The 21,677-nt window shown below is 40.3% G+C and overlaps 1 protein-coding gene across 1 annotated transcript in view; it reads right to left on the bottom strand.

Moving 5' to 3' along the window:
* LOC124776496 (nucleolar MIF4G domain-containing protein 1-like) overlaps positions 1-21,677 on the bottom strand; it is a 120,980-nt gene that overhangs the window by 79,438 nt on the left and 19,865 nt on the right. The window contains exons 2-3 of the mRNA XM_047251514.1: positions 19,179-19,735; positions 16,653-16,805 (exon numbers count right to left, since the gene is read on the bottom strand). Of these exons, the coding sequence (XP_047107470.1) occupies positions 16,653-16,805; positions 19,179-19,735 (710 nt within the window). The remainder of the gene's footprint in view (positions 1-16,652; positions 16,806-19,178; positions 19,736-21,677) is intronic.

The raw sequence follows: 21,677 nt of genomic DNA, 5'->3' as shown, positions 1-21,677 counted from the left end.
CTCCAATAAATTCTTGCACAAAGGACAACTAGGGGTGAATGTTCATAACTGAACAAACTATTTATTCTTCTGTCATTGACAAGTTTCACTCTACAGTCAAAACATCCGTACCCAGTAATTCAACCAATGTAAGAAGAGGAGAATCTTCTGATTTGGGAGAAATTGCTTACAGGATTTCACAAGGCTCAGTCTTCGGTCCACTATTGTTTCTCGTGTATGTAAATGACATTTCATCTAATATACAACAGGCACAACTAGTTCTCTTTTCAGGTAGTACTAGTATTGTAATAAATTCAAATATACAGGGTTATTACAAATGATTGAAGCGATTGCACAGCCCTACAATAACTTTATTATTTGAGATATTTTCACAATGCTTTGCACACACATACAAAAACTCAAAAAGTTTTTTTAGGCATTCACAAATTTTCGAATATGTGCCCCTTTAGTGATTCGGCAGACATCAAGCCGATAATCAGGTTCCTCCCACACTCGGCGCAGCATGTCCCCATCAATGAGTTCGAAAGCATCGTTGATGCGAGCTCGCAGTTCTGGCACGTTTCTTGGTAGAGGAGGTTTAAACACTGAATCTTTCACATAACCCCACAGAAAGAAATCGCATGGGGTTAAGTCGAGAGAGCGTGGAGGCCATGACATGAATTGCTGATCATGATCTCCACCACGACCGATCCATCGGTTTTCCAATCTCCTGTTTAAGAAATGCCGAACATCATGATGGAAGTGCGGTGGAGCACCATCCTGTTGAAAGATGAAGTCAGCGCTGTCGGTCTCCAGTTGTGGCATGAGCCAATTTTCCAGCATGTCCAGATACACGTGTCTTGTAACGTTTTTTTCGCAGAAGAAAAAGGGGCCGTAAACTTTAAACCGTGAGATTGCACAAAACACGTTAACTTTTGGTGAATTGCGAATTTGCTGCACGAATGCGTGAGGATTCTCTACCGCCCAGATTCGCACATTGTGTCTGTTCACTTCACCATTAAGAAAAAATGTTGCTTCATCACTGAAAACAAGTTTCGCACTGAACGCATCCTCTTCGATGAGCTGTTGCTACCGCACCGAAAATTCAAAGCGTTTGACTTTGTCATCGGGTGTCAGGGCTTGTAGCAATTGTAAACGGTGAGGCTTCTGCTTTAGCCTTTTCCGTAAGATTTTCCAAAACGTCGGCTGTGGTACGTTTAGCTCCCTGCTTGCTTTATTCGTCGACTTCCGCGGGCTACGCGTGAAACTTTCCCGCACGCGTTCAACCGTTTCTTCACTCACTGCAGGCCGACCTGTTGACTTCCCCTTAAAGAGGCATCCAGAAGCTTTAAACTGTGCATACCATCGCCGAATGGAGTTAGCAGTTGGTGGATCTTTGTTGAACTTCGTCCTCAAGTGTTGTTGCACTGTTATGACTGACTGATGTGAGTGCATTTCAAGCACGACATACGCTTTCTCGGCTCCTGTCACCATTTTGTCTCACTGCGCTCTCGAGCTCTCTGGCGGCAGAAACCTGAAGTGCGGCTTCAGCCAAACAAAACTTCATGAGTTTTTCTACGTATCTGTAGTGTGTCGTGACCATATGTCAATGAATGGAGCTACAGTGAATTTATGAAATCGCTTCAATCATTTGTAATATCCCTGTACTTGCGGCAGTAAAAGAAATAGTAAGCAATGTTATTAAAAATATTAGTGTATGGTTTTCTGCAAATGGTCTTATTTAAAAATCACACAACATATTCATTTCTGGGCATCTTGAGGTACTACACCAAATGTAAGTGTAACATGTGGTGAGAAAATAATAAGTAGATTGGAAACTTCAAACATTTTAGGTTTCCACATTGATGAGAATTTAAGTGGGGAAAAGCACTTTGGAATTCCTAAAAAAAAACTTCATTCAGCCACACATGTACTTCTAACCATTGCAAAACTTAGGGGGTGACAAGCCAGTAAGTTAACATATTCCATGTATTTTCATTCAATAATGTTGTATGAAATAACGTTCTGAGGTAACTAATCTTTGTGAGAGTATGTCTTCGTTGCTCAAAGACGTACTGTAAGAATAATATGTGGTGCTCACACTTGATAATTTTGTAGACATTTTCTTAAAATAAATAATTTTCTTGCATTGGCTATTATTCAATTCCATTTTATTTTTAATTTGTGTACTTTGTTGTTTCAACTGTGCAGCCATTCTCGAGTAAAATTTTTAAGCCATACTACATATGTGTCGGGTTACAGCAGTTTTCATGGGCATTCCACGGTTGTCGAGACTTATTCCTTAGAAGAAGTTTATCACAGATGTGGAGCCTGTTGCAAGTAAACAGAAGACATACGTTTAAGGTGGTAGGCAGTTTTGAACATTGCTTCGCAGTATATTTATCCTCACACGAAGTGTAAACGTATACGGTAGTTAAATAGGAACAACGATGTACAAAATTACAATCCCAGAAGAAAAATATTACATTCCTTAATCCACATTACGGCTGTCTTTAGAACAAAAGGGGTGCACAATGTCGCACCCAGTTTTTGATCACCTACCCAATAATAAGTTGCACAACAGAATAATTTCATTCTACATGTTAAAATTTTTTTAAAAAGTTCTACCAAGTGGGCTCAGAACAGAGTAAGTTAGCACTGGGCCGATTATCGGTATGTCAACAAAACGTACTGCCAATGCAACAAACCTCAAGAGTAGACAGAAACACAAGTGTTGCGAGTGCTACTTAACAAAGAACTGTGAGGTAATGCTACGTAACTCCACTGCTCGAGCACCGTTACAAAATCAAACGTAGACAGAAAGAACCGAGCTCAGAGACCCCCAGAATAATTACTGAGTTACCACAGCAAGGCAAGGAGTGCTGACAGGTCGGATAAACGAGAGCAACTGTGCTCATACATTCAGAGGTAACATGTCACAGGTGTGCACTGGGCCCTTTAAATAGTGAGGCTTTCAGAGCACAAGACCATATTCTGTCACGCTGCCAGTCTGTCCACGTAGTTAGAACAAGAGAGGATGACAGTCTACTGAGTTTCAGTTAAATCGTGACAAGCTGATCGATAACTGCCTGCCTACTGCCTGCTCGCTAACTTCGACACCGAGATGCAGCCAATCTGATGCGTACCACAGGTGTGGTCTGTCATTGCTGCCTACTAGGTCACTGAAGATGAGAAGACTGGCAAGTGGCCAGCCCTGTGGGGTCATTGTGGATGAGACTGGGGTATGGCCAGTCCTCCTACATTACAGGTCATCGCGGATGATCCGCAAGCTGCCACCTTCACATTGACTGGGTATGGCACGTCTGTGCAACCTCCTGGCTTACTTATGAGCACCTGCTGCCATCTCGGTCAATCCGTCATGGATGACCGGGGTCTAGTCTTCACGATAACCGACATCCTGGACCATGGTTGGCAGTGTCCATCTGAGTGCACGGGTGCTGTCTTTGAGAATGCTGAAGTGGTGGATGCACTGGGTCTTCACAGAGTCTGTATGGACAGCACCTTTCTCACACCCCCACCAATGCCACCACCACAGCACGCAGTCACAGCACTACCCCGTGGGAGCGATGTGACACCACACTGACGAGGCATCGTCACTTCTTTGCAGCATGCACGCCTGCATCCGGCCTCTGATCGTAGCTCTGGAGGCACTCACAATTCTGTACACTTTGCATGACAAATACATGTTATTACAGATACTGCTGTGTCACTGATGCATCTGGGCACGAAATGGACCGCTCCCCTACACTCTGTGCACAATCTCCTGTTCGCAAAATGACCTCAGCTTATCAGGTCACAAAATTCGTGTAAGAAAATGGCTGTGTCGCAGCATCGGTGCCAGAATTTTTTTCACCTCAAGACGCAAATGACAGTGAAGCTACATCTACAGCATCGACCGTTATCTAGCAGTGCCAGCACGATGTGGTCTGTCGAGTGAGGGTTTTCTTCACTGGTGGCCTTTTGAGTGTATATGTGTATCTGTAATGAGCCGTGTCAACTCACAGAGACATCAGTAGCACCCTTAAAATGCCATTTCTTAAACCACAAGAGCATTTGTCACTGTTTAAGGAGAATGTTACAGAAACTTATTTGACACCTGCATTAACATCATTTGTGGTTTCAACTGAAACAATTAGAAATGTTACCCATCGAGGAACAGTAGCAGATTGACTAACTGCAAATGTAATTGCTGGGCACTTATCTATCAGGGCGTGAGTTGCCACGTACTAAGGTTGTGTCAATCACGTGTATCCCTGTAGGCAATTGGGGCATGTGGCACAGGATTGCTCTGGGTCTCATTGGGCAATGATACGCCAGAAATTTTAGTGTGCAATTATTATGTATGTGTTGAAAGTGCAGTTTTTCTCTTTTTATTTTGTGTTGTTGTTAATGACAGTACCAAATTGCACAGAATGCCACAAACACATTCTGCTACTATGAGTGAGATTGTTGCCACTTTTAAAAAGCAGGTACACGTATTGTCAGGGTTAAATTCCCAACATCAGCAAGAGCTACGTAGGCATGTAGAAATTTTACAGGCTGTGGTTTAGCAGATAAAATAAGGGCCTAAGGAAGCCAAGACAGCAGTGTAGGTAGCCCCCCATCCCCTTCTTCTTTCAATCCTTTGACAGTTATGTTAGTAACACCTTTTCTGGCAAGTTAACAGAGGCTGTAATTGCATTCCCTGACAGTGTTAAGGCTACCGCCACAATGAGTGGTCAGTCACACAAGATTACTCTCTGTGTGGCTGATTTACAATTAGCAGGTGAAGTTCTCAGTAAGGCAGAAAGATACCAGCAGTTAACTGATGGGTTATCACAATGTTATCAGAAGCAAAACAGCACAAAGTTTTCCTAGGAAAAATTGAGTTCCTTAACACAAAAAAATAGGGAATCAGTAGAAATATTTATGGACAAAACCTAGGGTATCCATGCACAGATGTATCAGATGACACAAAACATGGAAGCATACAGAGTCTTGCTGAGAGGAGCTGAGAGTAGGGCTTTGGATGTTTTTCTACAGAGTGTCCACAAAGTCTGGATAGATAGGGAATTCTAATAAATATTCTATTTTCTATAAATATTAATAAATAAATAATAATAATCATAAAATTAATTCTAATATTTTTTTCAGATTGAATGGTGGCTCTGACTAAAGAAGAACAAGTGGAGTTGATATTCTTAAGTGAAGGAGAAGGATCGTCATATCGCAAAATTGTGGAAGAATTTAGCCTTCAACACTCTCATCATCGATCTATTTGTTTTACTGCCGTCAGGAAATTAAAATCACTGAGTTTAAAGAAACAGGCAGTGTGTTGGACAAGCCCTGGTCGGGATGATCAAAGACTTCACATGAAACGAAAGAGGCTGCCTTCAACAAGGTCTATGCTGGCCCAAAGAAATTGCTTCATTGGACATCCACGGAGTTGGGTGTTCCAAGGTCAACCATCCGCAAAATCTTGGCAGAGGAGAGGTTTCATCTGTACAAGTTACAGGTATTGCACAACTTAAAACAATCAAAATAGGCACATCCATATGTGTGAATAGTTTTCAGATAACTTGGATGAAAATATCAATTTTTACTAAAGACTGTGTGTTGTTCTGTGATGAAGCTGTGTTTTACATGAATGGTGAAGTGAACATACAAAATCTTCGACACTGGTCTCAAGGCAATCCACCAGATTGGATGAATCCATCCAAAAGGACTGCGAAAAGGTGATAGTATGGTGTGACTTGTGGAAAGCTCATGTGCTATGACTTTTCTTCTTTGATGAACATGTAACGGGTGAACATGCTGAGAGACAAATTGATGCCTTAAATTGAGCATCTGGGTGAGGGACTTCCAAACTGGTTTCAGCAGGATAGGGGCCCTGCCCATTTTGCTGCAGCTGTTAGATATTGGTTGATGACAATTTTCCTCAATGAATTGGGGGAAGAGATCATATGGAGTGGTCTGCTCATCCGCCAGACCTCCCCCAAATTTATATCACCTGATAGAATGCATTACCTGTCAGTGTGCTAAAATTGATGGCATTGAGTTCACCTTAATCTTGAAAAGTACATCAAATTATATATTGAAAAGCACGAAGATCATGTTGAAAATATTGTTTATTAACATTAGAGTGACTAAAATGTGCTTTATTATTATTTTAGAATTCTCTATGTACCCAGACTTTATGAACACCCCATACACTGTATCCCCACAGAGATATCACATAGGGTTAGAAAGGAAAATCATGGCAATTTAGCAGTGGCTCTTGGGGTCACAAGGCAGATAGAGAAGCTTGACATTGCTACACGAACACATACAGACCACCAAGATTTTTCTGCAGAAATAAAGTGTTATAGATGCAGATGGAAAGGTCATGTATGGAAACACAGTGTCAGCAACCTGAATGCTGTTAAGTGTGGCCAAATTGAGCACTGAGTGCATGATTGTGGGCAGCATAGGAAGTGAAACAACTTCAGCAGAAGCAGCCATTAAATTTAAATGAGAGTGCAACAGTAAAATGCAAATGAGATTGCACAGTCAGAAACATTCCTTATAGGACATAACATTGCACAAAAAGGTGCATAGATGGAATGTTGTTTGTCATGCTGTGTGAAGGGCAAGGAACATAAATGTCTGGCAGACATGCATCAATCATCAGTCCAGACCTCATAGGGAGGAAGAAACTGGGACTCCGCATTATAAATTGCATGGGGTGGGTGATGATAATGTCGAGTCATTGAGTACAACATTTTCAGTTTCAGTAACAGAACTAGAGATTTTCAGGAGTATATGGAAGTGTTCCCATACACTAGCGAAGTGTATTCAGCAACTGTTGGGCTAGATTTTCTCCACAAACACCATGCCAGAATTCATCTTTCACAGTATACAATGGAACTCGATGGGAATTTGTTCTTATTGGAGGCTACAGCTGCAAGTGAGGCAATGTTGCAAGGGGCACCCTTCTTGAAGCTGTTGCCGACTAAATTGTGAACACATATGCTAAAGATTGGTGAGGGACAGGGAAGTTAGTGTGGGTTTCGATTTATACCGACTTACCATGCGAAATATTATATGTGGTAGAGCCACTAAAGGAAAATGAAGAATTAGATGGAACTCATTTTTTGTGCTTACTAGCGTAGCACACAAAAGTAATATTAATAGTGAATTTATGGCTCCTGTAACCCTGGATAACTTCAGTATGGACGTGGTTTGCCTGTCAAAGGGCTTAATGATTGTCTCATTAGAGATACTAGATGAGGAAGATACTGATAGGTCTTGTGATGACCAAAGCCCCAAATAAATCGTCAATGCAGCAGTGTTACGTGAAAAACTGGGTCACTTGCGAGGCAGTTATCAGCAGGCAATGGGAGCTTCGCTACTATGATTTATTTAACACAAAGTGTCATCTACCAGCAACGTAGGTCACCCAACACCATATAATGACAGGTAATAATGCGCCAGTTTATAGAATGCTGTACCACATAGCAAGGCATCTTCAACTCATAATGGAGGAGTTCATAGATCAGCATTAGCTGAAGGTATAATAGAGTCCAGTGATACCCCATGGAGCACAAATGTCATCATGCCACAAAAAAGTCAACAGATGGCACCAGGAAGTACAGATTCCCTTGCTGTTACCACTACCTGAATGTGAGTCATAACTGACGCATATATGATTCCCAATATTATGTAAATGTTAGACAACCTAGGACGGTGCCAGTAATCCACAAAAATGGATCTGAGCAGCAAGCATCATAAGTTAAGAGGTATTCCCAGAAGACAGACCAAAGATAACTTTCATGATTCCATGTGGACATTACCACTGCTAAGGAATGACGATTGGGGTATAAACAGAGGTTATTAGATGGGATCCTACATCGTTTAAAACCAAAAAAGCTTGCATGGTATATTTGAAAAGGCGTTCAAACCTAACAGAGGCAATCCGGAACTTCCCAGCATCACAAACCACAAAACAACTAATGTCGTTCCTAGATTTATGGAGTTGTTATTGCAAAATTGTAAAGAATTTTGTACGTATCATAGAACCTTTGAACCGAAATTCCAGTGGTCAGCAGAACGTCAAGCAGTGTTTGAGGCACTGAAGGCAGCATAAGTTTCTGATCCAGTACTAGTCTTTCCTGAAGTTAAGAAGGAATTTATCCTCTCTTGTGACAGCAGCAATAGCATGGTTGGTTGTATTTTGAGGCAGAATATCAATGGGCAGGAACATCCAGCAGTGTATGCCTCACACCAACTGAACAATGCAGTGCGTAACAATCTCACTATGGAAAAGGAAATGGTGGAAGGGATATATGAAATAGCATACTTTCGTTGTCATTTATATGGACGAAAGTTTAAGGTCACCATGGACCATGCTTCATTAAAATGGCTGTTAATGCTGAAAGATTTGTCATGTTGGCATACAAAATGGGCACTCAAGCTCAGCAATTTTAATTATGAGGTGGTATGTACATTTCTTAACAGAGTAAGAGTGAGCACAAGCAGCTAACAAAGACTATTAGGCATTCAGGTCGCAACCGCAGTTCGTGAAGCATGAGGGCTTGTTCTGCAGAACGATGAAGTGCAGACTGTGCATAGTGATTCTGATGGCATTCAAGGACAAAGTGCTGCTCAAGCACATGACATGTGTCATCAGGTCACAGAGGATGCCAAATGATGGACAAACGAGAAGCAGAAAGATTCTGATGGAGAGCAAGGAGATCCGATGCGGAGCAATTAAGTGAAGGACCCTATGTCTTGTGCACAAAGAGCTGATCTTAGTTATCAGAAAATTTCTTTGTAAAGACTCTCAGAAGTGTTTCAAATGACTGGACTTAACATTTTAGGCATAATAGGGCACCCACTGAGCAATTAAGTGAAGGACCCTATGTCTTGTGCACAAAGAGCTGATCTTAGTTATCAGAAAATTTCTTTGTAAAGACTCTCAGAAGTGTTTCAAATGACTGGACTTAACATTTTAGGCATAATAGGGCACCCACTGGAAATAAATACATACTGACAATTACAGTTCATTTTTCAAGGGTCTTGGCAACGTTGGCAATTCCTGATCAGTTGGCCAGGCTTTAGGGCTTTAGTTAACAACTGGATGCTTAAATGTGGAGTACATGATACATAAGTTATGGATCAGGGCACAAATTCTTTACCAGACTTGATGATGCAGATATGTCACATACTTTGTCTCCAGAAATTATAAAAAAAAACCCATTCCCTCCACAGACTAATGGCACAACAGAATGAATACATAGCATCCTCTCTAAATTATGAGTTATTACGTTAACAGCAGTTATACAGACTTGCATATGTATTTACAATATGTAGTTTGCATGTATAACTCTAAAGTACATGCTGACAAGTCTCTCACCTTTTGAGGTAGTGTAAAAATGCCACCCCTTTGACATCATGATTCCTAATTTAGGATCAAACTGTGAATAAGCGAAAAACTTTGCAAAAAGAATACTGGAGGTATGGTACAATGTAAAGCTACCAAGTGCTTAAGCTTTGGAGTGACAGGAACAGTCCACACAACATGCAGAAAAACTGCCACAATATCAAGTGGATCAACGGGTATTAGCCACCAACTTCTACATGCCTAAGGGTAAGATGAAAAAATATCTTGACTAAGTATCAGTGTTCTTATCAGGTCATTGAGATGATTCCTCCAGTACACATTAAAGTGCAGATTCTAACTAAAATGTCTACTGTCCATGTAAGTAAAGTTAAACTCTTTACAGGAATGGGGGGTACATGCTACAACTCCCAACAAACAGAGTCAAATCATGAGAAAATGACTAAAACAGTTCAGAATTGTGAACTAGTGGACAAGTAGGATGCAGATAGTATACCCTATGAGTTAAGATCATGCAACAAGAAGTAGTATTTAAATTTAGTTGTGTTACGTCTACGAGTTGTTCTATTCTTGTCAAGCATATTTAGAATTTATACTATATAGGTCTTTACAGTATTACACAATATATTGGCTGTGTGTTATTTGTTAATTGTTTTGTTGTATATATGCATTTATGAAGGAGGGATGGGATGACAGAAGCTACTTTCTTTAGGTCGTGAATTACAAGGAACAACTGGATGGGTTGTGACAATCCTGATGTTGCTACACAGCACCAATGGAGGAACAACGCATACAGTTCACATTCGACTGTTATAACCACATGTGTTGCTAAGTAGTTATCAATGGACATTGAGGTTGACTGTTGATGTGTGGGAGATAAAAATTGAAGTTCAAAGATTACAGGAAACAGTCTACCATGCAGTAAACAGGCAACTGAGTTAGATATTACTGCTACCACATCAGTTCTTGACACGGTTGTGATTAGCAAAAAAATAATTTCATTCGCAACTACAACACATAGCAAAGGTGTTGTGGAAAAAAAATAGCCACGTTTTATCACATAGCAAATATGGAAGTAAATACGGACAGAACAAAGTTATATCTAATGGTTCAACTAACAGTGGCAGGGATGAATGCACAACATCAATGTTACGTAGTTCACCCTTTTCTAGTGAGATGGATAGTGAGGGAAAAATGGGTACAAGTAAAGATGTGAAAGAGGTGTTAATAATTTTCGATCATGGGGAAACTCACATTCCTATGTCACAATAGGATGTACAAGGGTGTTTGAAGGAAAATACCATCATCTGTCCAGCCAGAGAAGTGCAGACGGACACACAGACAAGCAAGATGCACCATGTCTGTGGAAAACAGAGGTAACATGATGTCAAAAAGAAATGCTGGCACCACAGCCTCATTTTCAAATGGTGGGAGCAGAATGGATATACTCAGTTTTTGCACTGGAAACTGTATCATGAATTGCTACAAGAACAGAAACAGAAATCCTCAGAGTACGATAATGTTCCAGTTATGTTATAGTGGTATTTTGGTGAAGGGCGTGATTTGAGAGATACACAATGAATTTCCGACTACCAGCTTCACTCACAGGTACAACTGTACTCGATTTCACTCCCTCTGCATTGTACTGGGCAGAGAAACTATTTTCAGTATTGCCAACACAAAACCTAACCTACCTTAACAACACCCTGAATCCTGACCTCATATATTATTTAGACACACTGATAGCATCTCAGTAAGGTAAGATTTCCATTGGGAAAATGTTGCAACATATTCAGCAATACCAGGAGAACTGATGCCAAAATGTGGTAACCAAAAGCATGATGACCACTAGTCTTGGCATGTTCTTGTTGGCAATTTATGTGCTTTACTTTTGTCTCAGTTGTAGAGGTATCCATCCTCCAGAACAACTGACACATCAGATAGCAGTCAAGCAGTCAACTAACATAAAACCTAGAAACATACACTAAGAAAACTGTAAAATTAGTATAACGTAAAAAACAAGAAAGAATGTGCCCAGCAAACTAAAACTTGGGAATAATGACACAGAATTAGGAAATGACCCATGTAAATCAGCTCCCATGAGAAAAGTCGGTGCAGTGGGCACGATGAATAATTATGTAAACAGACCTATAAGATTAGTGTGGAGCATAATCAAAGGCAAAACTAAGGATGAACTTTTTGAAATATGGGAGGTGTACTGCTCGGCAGAATAATTTTATTGTACATGTTTAAATTTTTTAAAAAGTTCTACGAGCCAAGTTCAGAGCAGGTCAGGTTAGGACTGGGCTGGTGTGCCAAACATATGACAACGAGACATACCACCAATGCAACAAACCTCAGAGCACTGTAGACGGTAATATAAGCATTGCTGTGTTACTTAACAAGGTGCTATAAAGTAATGGTACATAACTTTACCACCAAGCACCACTAAAAAATCAGAGACAGGCAGAAAGAACCAAGCTTGGCGACACAGAATAACTACTGAATTAAAACAGGGAGACAAGAAGCACTGAAGCATCATATAAAAGAGAGCAAACGTGCCCATACACTTAGAGCCACTGCATCATGGGTGCAAGCTGGGCCTTTAAATAGTGAAGGTTTCAGAGCTCAAGAACATATTTTGCCATACTGCCATTCTGTCTGTGTTGCTAGAACCAGAGAGAATAACAGTCTATTGAGTTTCAGTTAGATCACAATACGCTAATAGATGATTGCCAGCCTGCTACCCGCTTGCTGACTTTAACATCGAGCTGCAACCACCTGATGCATACCATAGCCACGGTCTGCCATCTTCGCCTACCGAGTCATCGTGGAGGAGAAGATTGGTGAGTGGCCAGCTGTCCTCTGCTATGGGATCATTACAGTGACAAGACTAGGGTGCAGCCAGACCTCCTACAATTACAAGTCATCGTGGATGATCAGGAAGATGTCACCTTCACACCAACTGGGTGTGCCACATCTGTGCAGCCTCCTGACTGACTCGTGAGCATCTGCTGCTGTCTTGGTCGATCCATGGTGGATGACCAGGGTCTAGTCTTCACAACTGCATGCTAAACCACAGTTGGCAGTCTTCACCTGACTGCAAGATGTGCTGTCTTTGAGAGCACAGAGTGGAAGCCACAATGGGTCATCGCAGAGTGTCTGAGCAGGCACCGCACCGCCTTCCTCGCCCCACCGTAACTGTTGTGAGCACAGTGCATAGCCATGGCACTAACCTGCAGGAGTGATGTCATGATGCACTGACAAGACATCAGCACTTCTTCACAGCATGCACGCTTACTCCTACTGCTAACTGTAGCTCTGAAGACACTCATAACTCTGTCCGCTTTGCATGACAAATAAGTGTTACTACAGATACCACAATGCCACTGATGCCTCCAGCCACGAATTGGACAACTTACCCAAACTCTACGCTTAACCTCCTGTTCATGACGTGACCCCAACTCCCTGGGCCACGACACTGGTGCCAGGAAGAGGTCAGTTCACAACAGATATAAAAGTCTGACAGACAGCAAAGTTAAATTTGAAAACAAACTGAAAAGTTTCTCTCTGACAACTCTTTCTATTTAATAAAATATTTCTATTTTTGGAATACATAAAAGATGGTGGACAGGAATTCACATCTGTATTTGTAAGTGAATAAACTGCCAGTAAATGGTCAGCATGTAGCCACATTTACACAAGAATGTGTAATGTGAACATAAAATGATGCATTCATTATTATGACAAATTGTAAAATGATCCATGAAACTAACTAACTACCTAATTAACTTCCTGTGAAGCTCTCTAGTTGAGTGCATAAAGTTTCTCATGTTTACAACAGAAATCTACATATTGCAAATGAATATCAGCATTACAAGTGGTTTTTAATGCTCTGAAACAAAGAGTGAACACAAGAAAGACTAGATTATTCAAGGTGCAGCTTTATATCAACACCAGGAAGTATCCACCCATTAGTACTCACAAAAAGTGCCCTCATAACTCAAATTTTTGCTGATTGCTTTATGCAAAATACTGAGCAATCGGCCACCTTCATAGTGGAGAAATTACTTCAGCATACAAAAAGGACAGATGAATTGAACTGAATTTGTGGTAAGTTCCTATGGGACCAAACTGCTGAGGTCATCGGTCACTAGGCTTACACATTACTTAATCTAACTTATGCTAACTTACCCTGAGGACAAAAAACACACACACACACACACACACACATGAGGGAGGACTCAAACAGGGGGAGCTGCGCGAACCGTGGCAAGCCACCTCAGACTGCAGAGCTACCCCGTGCGGCTTTGTTAGGTTATACAGCCCTCACACTTCCCAGAATAAATCTAAAAATCATAAATGCCAGTTAATAACAACGGAGTGTGCCCCAGAAGTAGGACTTCACTGAATCCTAAAAAGAGCTTCTTTCCTGTTCAACTTTGTCAATTTCAACTTTGAAATTATTTTCTCTTCCTTGAACACTAGTCATTGCAAAAAACTATACAGTTACCCAAGTAACACAGGTAGGAACTTTCAGAGGTGACTACAGTGCTCTGATCTCTGCACAAGTGAACCAAATTTTCTACAATGACTGTGTGAAAACACTGTACTGGGTGGCTGAGAGGTGTAGATCAGTTCTCCTGCCCCTCGCCTTCTCTCCCTTTCTAAGTGCCAATGAGTAGCCTCTGGCCTAGTCCAGTTTGGCACATGACTCTATGCCCACACTGTCGCCTCAATCGTATTTTCATCATGGGTGATATCAAGGTAGCATTGTAAGAAACAACAGCTAGCTACCAAACACTCATCGTTAATAGGGTTTATGCAGCACAATGCTGCTGACATGACTTTGTTACTACCAACTATCCAGCATTCAGTCATGTGCGCTCTGCACAAAAGTGTACAATTGCAAAGAGAGCAGTGATTTTCATTGGGAATTATTGCTATTTTTGTTTGTGAGTTAAAATGACTAAGTTTCAAGTCACACAGAGCCAAACAAAAGTGTTAGATACTACAGATACCAATTTCTTCATGACCTTAAAGACAATGCCAGGCGAGATTAAATCTTATTGGCAACGGTGATTGCATCAACAAAGGCATATGCTGTTTTACAACAGAATTACGGGCCATGGAAACCTGTGGTCAAGAAATGAAGTTCCACTCTCTGAGAAAAGATATTAGCTGCAGAAATACTGTCACTGATTTGGACAATTTCCAGAAAGACACTGTTCATCATACTCTATTGCAATTTTATGGTTGTGGCGAGCATCCTACAAGGCAAAATGTAGCAGATGTGTCAAATGACAAGATTGCTTTCACAGGGAGCCGCCATTCAAGTGGAAGATTTCTGAAGGACTTGGAATTTAGGCACAGAAAATGCAACGATGGAAAACACACATTCTGATAGAGAGATCTGATACTGATCCAATATTGCAGCAAGTAGAGGTACTATTTTCAGGAAAATGCACAACATTCAGAAAGTAAATCCTCATTGCCCTATTATTTTCTTAATGATGCTTGTATCAATCAAAATCACGTAAGAAAGCACATCTGGCATGATTCGAAAGGCGTAGGTGTGATGAAGTACATATGCAGAAGGAACAGACTTACTGCCTGACATGCAGGGTCATCAGACTATAACTTTATGAAAAGTGAAAAGCTAATGTTTAAAAACTGAAAATCCACTGAGAATCATGAAGATATGAATAGTCATATATTTAAACACAGGTTTTCACATTTATTACATCGTTTAAAAGAGGACTGTGCGATCGTCATGGATAACACTATTTATCAATCAAGGAAAAAAGGGAGAAAATTCCTAATTTAACTACAAAGAAGGAAAAAATTGCACAGTGGCTAGAAGAGAAAAATATTTTAATTTCAGGTTACTGGAGGAAATCAGGTGACACAAGCATCTTTTGAATCATTATGAACTTGTTAGTTTAGCGGCAGAAATGAGCTGTGAGGTTGCCCCCTTACCACTGCCCATACAAATCACTGAAAGAATGAAAGATGGGAGAATTTACTTGATGAAGCAAAGATGATATGATGGAAGACTGGATTAAGTACATATGCCACACTGAAACTCTGCAAGAAAACAACTTTCTGAAGGAAAGCATTTGAGAAAAGTTCGCTGAAATCACTGACAATGCTATTGCTTCAATTGACTCCTTGGATACTGAATCTTCAGAAGAGCACAGTTAAACATCAATAAATTGCACTAAATGTCATGTTCCTTCCTCTGCCCAAAGCTGTGAATGCTATTCCCTCTCTCCACTCTGTTTCTTGTCACCTTCACTTTCTTCTGTCCCACACAAAAATTTATCAATATGAGGCAGGACAGCTACCGGGTGTACATTGCCTGTGCTGCTATGTCTGTCACTATTACCTGTGTGGAACAGAAGACCCATGTTTCTGCTTTGTACTGAGGTTAAAACTAATGTGCCAGGTTAAGGAATGCTTAAATGTTCAGGTAACAATAACTAACGTAGATTTACAATGTAGCAGATGAGCAGTAATATACTTTCTAAAACACAGGAGAATATATCATTATGGAGAGGCTGCTGTTTCACTGCAGTATTTTCTAAGCATTTTCCAAAAGTATGGTTTTGCAGCCATAATAAATTGTTTTAAATAAAATTTCAGGTATCATCATTTTCAAGTGTGTGCACTGAGCATCCATGAACCAAACAGCATTGTCTGATGGCATTGTTTACTGGGCTCGACACTTACGGGCCAAAGGCTATCAACTTGTGGCGCATGGTGAGAACACAAATGGGAGAAGCATGCAGAAAAGATGGAGAGGGTTGCCTTTTAAACTTATCCCTCCATACGCCACTTTTGCTGATCTGCTGTATAATTTCATTTACAATGCAGAATTATGGGTTGTCAAGGCATACTTTCAGCAGCTAAAAAGCAATCTTAGGTTGTAAAGACAACATTGGCAAACTGAATGCTGCAATGAAGTTGCTGTTTCCTCAGTTCTGAGTTATAAAGAAATGCTTGATGAAACATAGAATATTAAACAAGAACACGTTATTATGCACAGTCCTCCACTTTGTCTAAGAAAGTTTTTGATGTGGTGTCACTACGGCATGGTCAGCTATTCAACAATGACAAGTGAATTTTATGAACACCAACCGCCAGAATTCTACCATATATTTGTAAATTTAGTGTTGCATTATAAGTGCAAAGATTCTCATGTAAGGAAAAATGCAGCAAAAAGGCATTTACTATACTGTTCCTCCAAGTTTGAATAAAGATATAATATTTACTTGATATAAAGAATAGAGACCTGTGTTGCAATATTTTTCAAGTTTCCTTCTGATAATCTGTTCAAAAGACCTTTCATTTGCTTTTTCAGTCTCAGCAACAGCAGTTGTTTCTTATCATCCTCAGCTTCATTTTTCAGTCTCATGTGAGGTGGCACATACTTTCCAGTAGTACCCTGAAATGTAAATAAGAATATGAAGTCACATGATATAGCTGGTGCAGTAGCGATGCCAGTACTATGCTAAACTCAGAATAGAACTTTTTACCAGTATTATGCTAAACTCAAAACAGAACTTTTTCACTTACATGTAAATCACTCAGGTGTCATTAAACAAAGTGTCAACTTCTAGTAAGATGTGAAAAATAACATTAGAAACTGTCTTGCTAAATTACAACCTTGCCTTTTTTGACAAAACATACATATTGACAATCTTTCATTGTAGCACCATATTCAATATTTTTTGTTGCATACCTTAAACAGCTATCACATTTGTATTTAAAAAAAAAACTGTCAAACATAATGGCACAAATGAGTAAGTAGCAACATGACCATTTTATGTGACTGTGGCATGAAGAGTAAAAAAGATATCCACCTTTCACTCGTGGCAGTCTGTATTTTTAAGTACAGAAATTATGCTTATCAGCAGCAAAAACTACAAGACTGAAAAATTATGTGAAAATATATTAACAAAAATACTCACTTTTTGAAAATATAATGTAACAGGATACCATCTACTCACCAAGCGGCATCAAGGTTAACGAAATTTCTTTTGGAGCCAGTGGCTCCTCCTCCTGGCAGAAGGGTTGAAGGAAAAGGAAATGGGGCAAATAAAAATGAATAGCAAAATTTAGGAAATAGGGGAAGATTGGAAAAGTCACCCAGAACCCTGGGTCAGGGGAGGCTGGACGGGTTGACGAGGAAAGCTAAGAGCATTGTACGTGGTAGAGGTGTGGAGGGGGTGCAGAATAGACAGGTTAGAAAATAACAGATATAGTAAAAAGGGTGTAAAGAAAGGAATACTGACATCAAAGAAATGAACATAAATTAAGGGCAGGTGTGTGGTAAGAGCCAACGACATGTAACACCAGTTGTTATCTAAGGAGTTCTGAGAAGATAGTGTCTGGGGAAAGAACCCAGATGGCACATGTGGTGAAACAGGAACCAAAGTCATGACTGTCATGTTGTAGAGCATTCTCTGCAACAAAATATTGTGAGTTGTCAGGGCACCTGCTGTCTATGTCCATTCATACTGACTGACAACCTGTATGTAAACACTGTTCACACAATATCCTGTTGCGGAGTATGCTCTACGACACGACAGCCATAACCGTGGTGTTTGTTTCATCACATGTGCTATCTGGATTCTTTCCCAGGACACCAGTTTCTCAGAACTCCGAAGATGGGAACTGTTTTTACTACATGTCCTTTATTCTCACCATCCACATGGCCTTAATTTACATTAATTTATTTGATCTCAGCATTTCTGTTATAACATCAAGTTTAACACATATATTTCAGAACGACACAAAACGTACAAGTCACAGAGTAAGTTGACAAGCAAGACATGTGTACACGTTAGCATTCGAATGAGCACTGAGTCCCAGTCTAGCGGCCGCTGCTCGGCTGGCCGCTTAGGTGGCGCAGCTGCTGCATAGCTGGCAGACAGTGCTGCACGTAGAGGACGCACGTAATTGCGCTGCGGCGCTTTGAATGATCGGCGAGTCACAACAATTTCTTCTCAATAACTATTCCTTTCTTTACTCCTTTTTAATTTTCTAACTTGTCTCCCTCCCCCCCTCCACACACACACTTAGCTTTCCGTTCTTATTCATTCTTGCACAGTGTTTTGTCAGTAATCACTGCCTGGCTTAATACCCTATCTTTTACCTCTAAGCTCTCATGTTTTCAAATCTCTTCTGGTGCAGACCCAACAATTAGTCTTTCCTTCCCATCCCACCTGCAAGTCTCCCCTGACCTGGGGTTCGGAACAACTTTTCCAAACTCTCCCCAGTTCCTAAACCTCATCAGTCACTTTCCTTCTATCCTTTCCTACCTTCTGCCAGAAGAAGAAGCCACTGGCTCCAAAAGATTGCAAATTTCCTTAACCTTTATATGTGTGTTCTCCTGCCGCCGCTTGGTGAGTAGACGTTTTATCTATCCAGTAAGATTAAAATACAGGAAAAATAAACAAAAAAATCAGGACTTGTTGCAGCACATATATTGTACATAAAGAGAGTTAACTAGTAAATTGTATTCCACTGTAGGCTTAATGTATTAGGCAGTTATAAATGTCAGCTGAAGTGTTTAAAACAATATATTCCTTCTTTAGGATAAGTGGGAATACTGCTCTACAGGACCAAAAAATACGCGAAATGTGCAAGATAATACAGTCAACATATCAGTCTTTCATGTGATATCTTTAATGTCATGCAAATGATGGAAATGTTAGTATCAGAGTCAGAAGTGCACGAAACATTGACATAATGTACTGAAAATAACAATGACAAAATGTCATCATGGTTGATGTAAACAGTTACAAACACACACCTTCACAATATTTCCAGCTTTATCACGAGTTCTTCCATAAATATCTTCCCAAAATTCTTCAACTTTTGCATCCACACCTTCAATACCATCTAACAATGCTTCTTCTGAATCATTAATTTCTTCATCTCCATTTTTATTTTTGTTAGACTTAACTTTTTTTTGGTTTGCAGTAAACAAACCTTCATTTTCAATCGTTAACTTTCTCTTTCTGGTTTTCTTCTTTGTGTCACTGCCATCATTAGCCTGCAGATCTGTCACACTCCACCCTTTACTGAAGCAAGTTTCTGCATTTGAAGATAAGGTACTGCCTTCATGAATACCAATGTGTTTTACCTCTTGAACATCAGATTCTTCAGCTGAAACTTGTGAATCAGTTTCTGTATCCACAAAGTCACTATCTTCAGCAGACATATTATGTATGTTGTTCAGTTGATCACTGTCTGATTTTCCAAACAGTGCTGTGAAATCATCATCAATATCTGAACAAGCATCGAACACATTTTGTTCTGAAGTCACGACATCTCTCAGGTTCTCACTATCGCACACCTCCAACAAATCTGATATCTTTAAGGAAAATGACTGAAAGACAAGTAAAGGAAATACTCACTTGCATAGGAAAGAAACCACTAGCATAACAGACCGTGATGGTGCAAATTACAAACAACGATTCACACACACACACACACACACACACACACACACACACACCTGTACAGCTACATCACCCAAGCTGACTACAGTGTGCCAGCACTGCAGAGTGACTAGAGTGAAGCGTTGTGTTGGGTGCAGTGAGCAAGGGGGGAAAGGAGGTGAGCAGTGGGAGGGAGGGTTGGAGAAGACTGGCTGATATCTGGAACGAAGAGGCAGCACACAATGTTCACAACATTGCTTACTGGTTTTATGACGACAACACAGGGTGTTTCAAAATGAATATATGAGTTTTAAGGCTTTGTAGCACATATTACATTCACCTTACAGTTATAAATAACACACCACATAAAAGAAAAACACAAACAGTTTTTCTTACAATTATTCAGTGTGAACTCCAATCACTCATTGAATCGATAGGCGAGTTGTTCCAAAATCTTGATCAACGTGTAAGGAGTAACTGTTGCAATAACACTGTTTCTAAAGTCGGATACATCAGCTGGTATCGGAGGCACATACACATAATCATGTCATATCATGTGTGAAAGTGGAGGTCATGCACAAATTGCTGTGTCAGCCGGCCCCTTGTGCCCAATCCACCAGTCAGATACAACGTCATTTAACCAATCGCGTACTGAGTTATGCCAGCGAGGCTTTGCACCATCTTGCTCCCGAATAAAGATGTGCTGTTCTGCTTCTTCCCACTGAGGCACAGGCCATAGTTGTAGCACATCAAGATAAGAAACTTCAGTTACAGTTGATTCACCGAAAAAGAAAGGCCCATAAACTTTCCGTGGGGATATTTCTTGAGGCTACATGTGAAAGACTCGCACTCATTCAACATGTTTTTCAGTCACTCTTTGTCATTCCATACTCTTCCCATTGCGCACAGGTATACAAACAAAATTGTTTGAGTTGCTCTTTCATTTGATGTATTATTTACAATGGTAAGTTGAACATAATAAATGTTAAAACATCTTAAAACCGGTATGTTCATTTTGAAACACCTTGTATTATGAAAAGGATAGATTACTACTCATCGCATAGTGGGGATGTTGACTCGCATACACACACAACAAAAAGACTGATAAACATGTCAGCTTTCTGACAAAAGGCCTTCTTCTGAATTAGACCAAAAAAAAGGCGCCCCCCCCCCCCCACACACACACACACAACACACACAACACACACACACACACACACACACACACACACACACACACACGACCACTGTCTCTGGCTGCCGAGGCGAGGCCAGACTCGGCCAGAGAGTGACAGTGGTCACTTGTCTAGAATTGTGTTGCCATGAAAGTGTGCGTGTGCGTGTGTGTGTGTGTGTGTGTGTGTGTGTGTGTGTGTGTGTGTGTGTGTGTGTGTGTGAGGTGGGGGGAGGGGGGGGAGGCACACACATGTGTTTTGTCTAATTCAGAAGAAGGCCTTTCATCTGAAAGCTTACTTGTTTAGCAGTCTTTCTGTTGTGCCTGTTTATGACTCACCATCCCCACTATACGAGAGCAGCAATCTATCTTTTCCATAATATTGTCATTATTCCATCCTGGATTTTCCATTACTGGTTTCATAAGCTTAAATGCAGAATACCCAATCATGTTTTATAAATCAATTACTGATGGTCATATAGCCAGGCCAAATAAACCCTAAACACTCAATATGTGTCATACGCACATCAATTTTTAAGTAAATTGTGACAAGAGAAAAAAACACCATATATATTATTTCTAAATTTGTTATTTTCGAACAGCAATAAACACTTGAACATTTTTATAAGCACCATATTTTTGTTCCACTTCCTATATGAAGGCGAATCCTGTTCATTTCACATTTGCTTAAGAG

Source organism: Schistocerca piceifrons, chromosome 2 (assembly GCF_021461385.2).
Source record: "Schistocerca piceifrons isolate TAMUIC-IGC-003096 chromosome 2, iqSchPice1.1, whole genome shotgun sequence".
Taxonomy (NCBI): Eukaryota; Metazoa; Arthropoda; class Insecta; order Orthoptera; family Acrididae; genus Schistocerca; species Schistocerca piceifrons.
The sequence above is the reverse complement of the archived record's forward strand: the minus strand, read 5'-3'. Positions and strand labels throughout refer to the sequence as shown.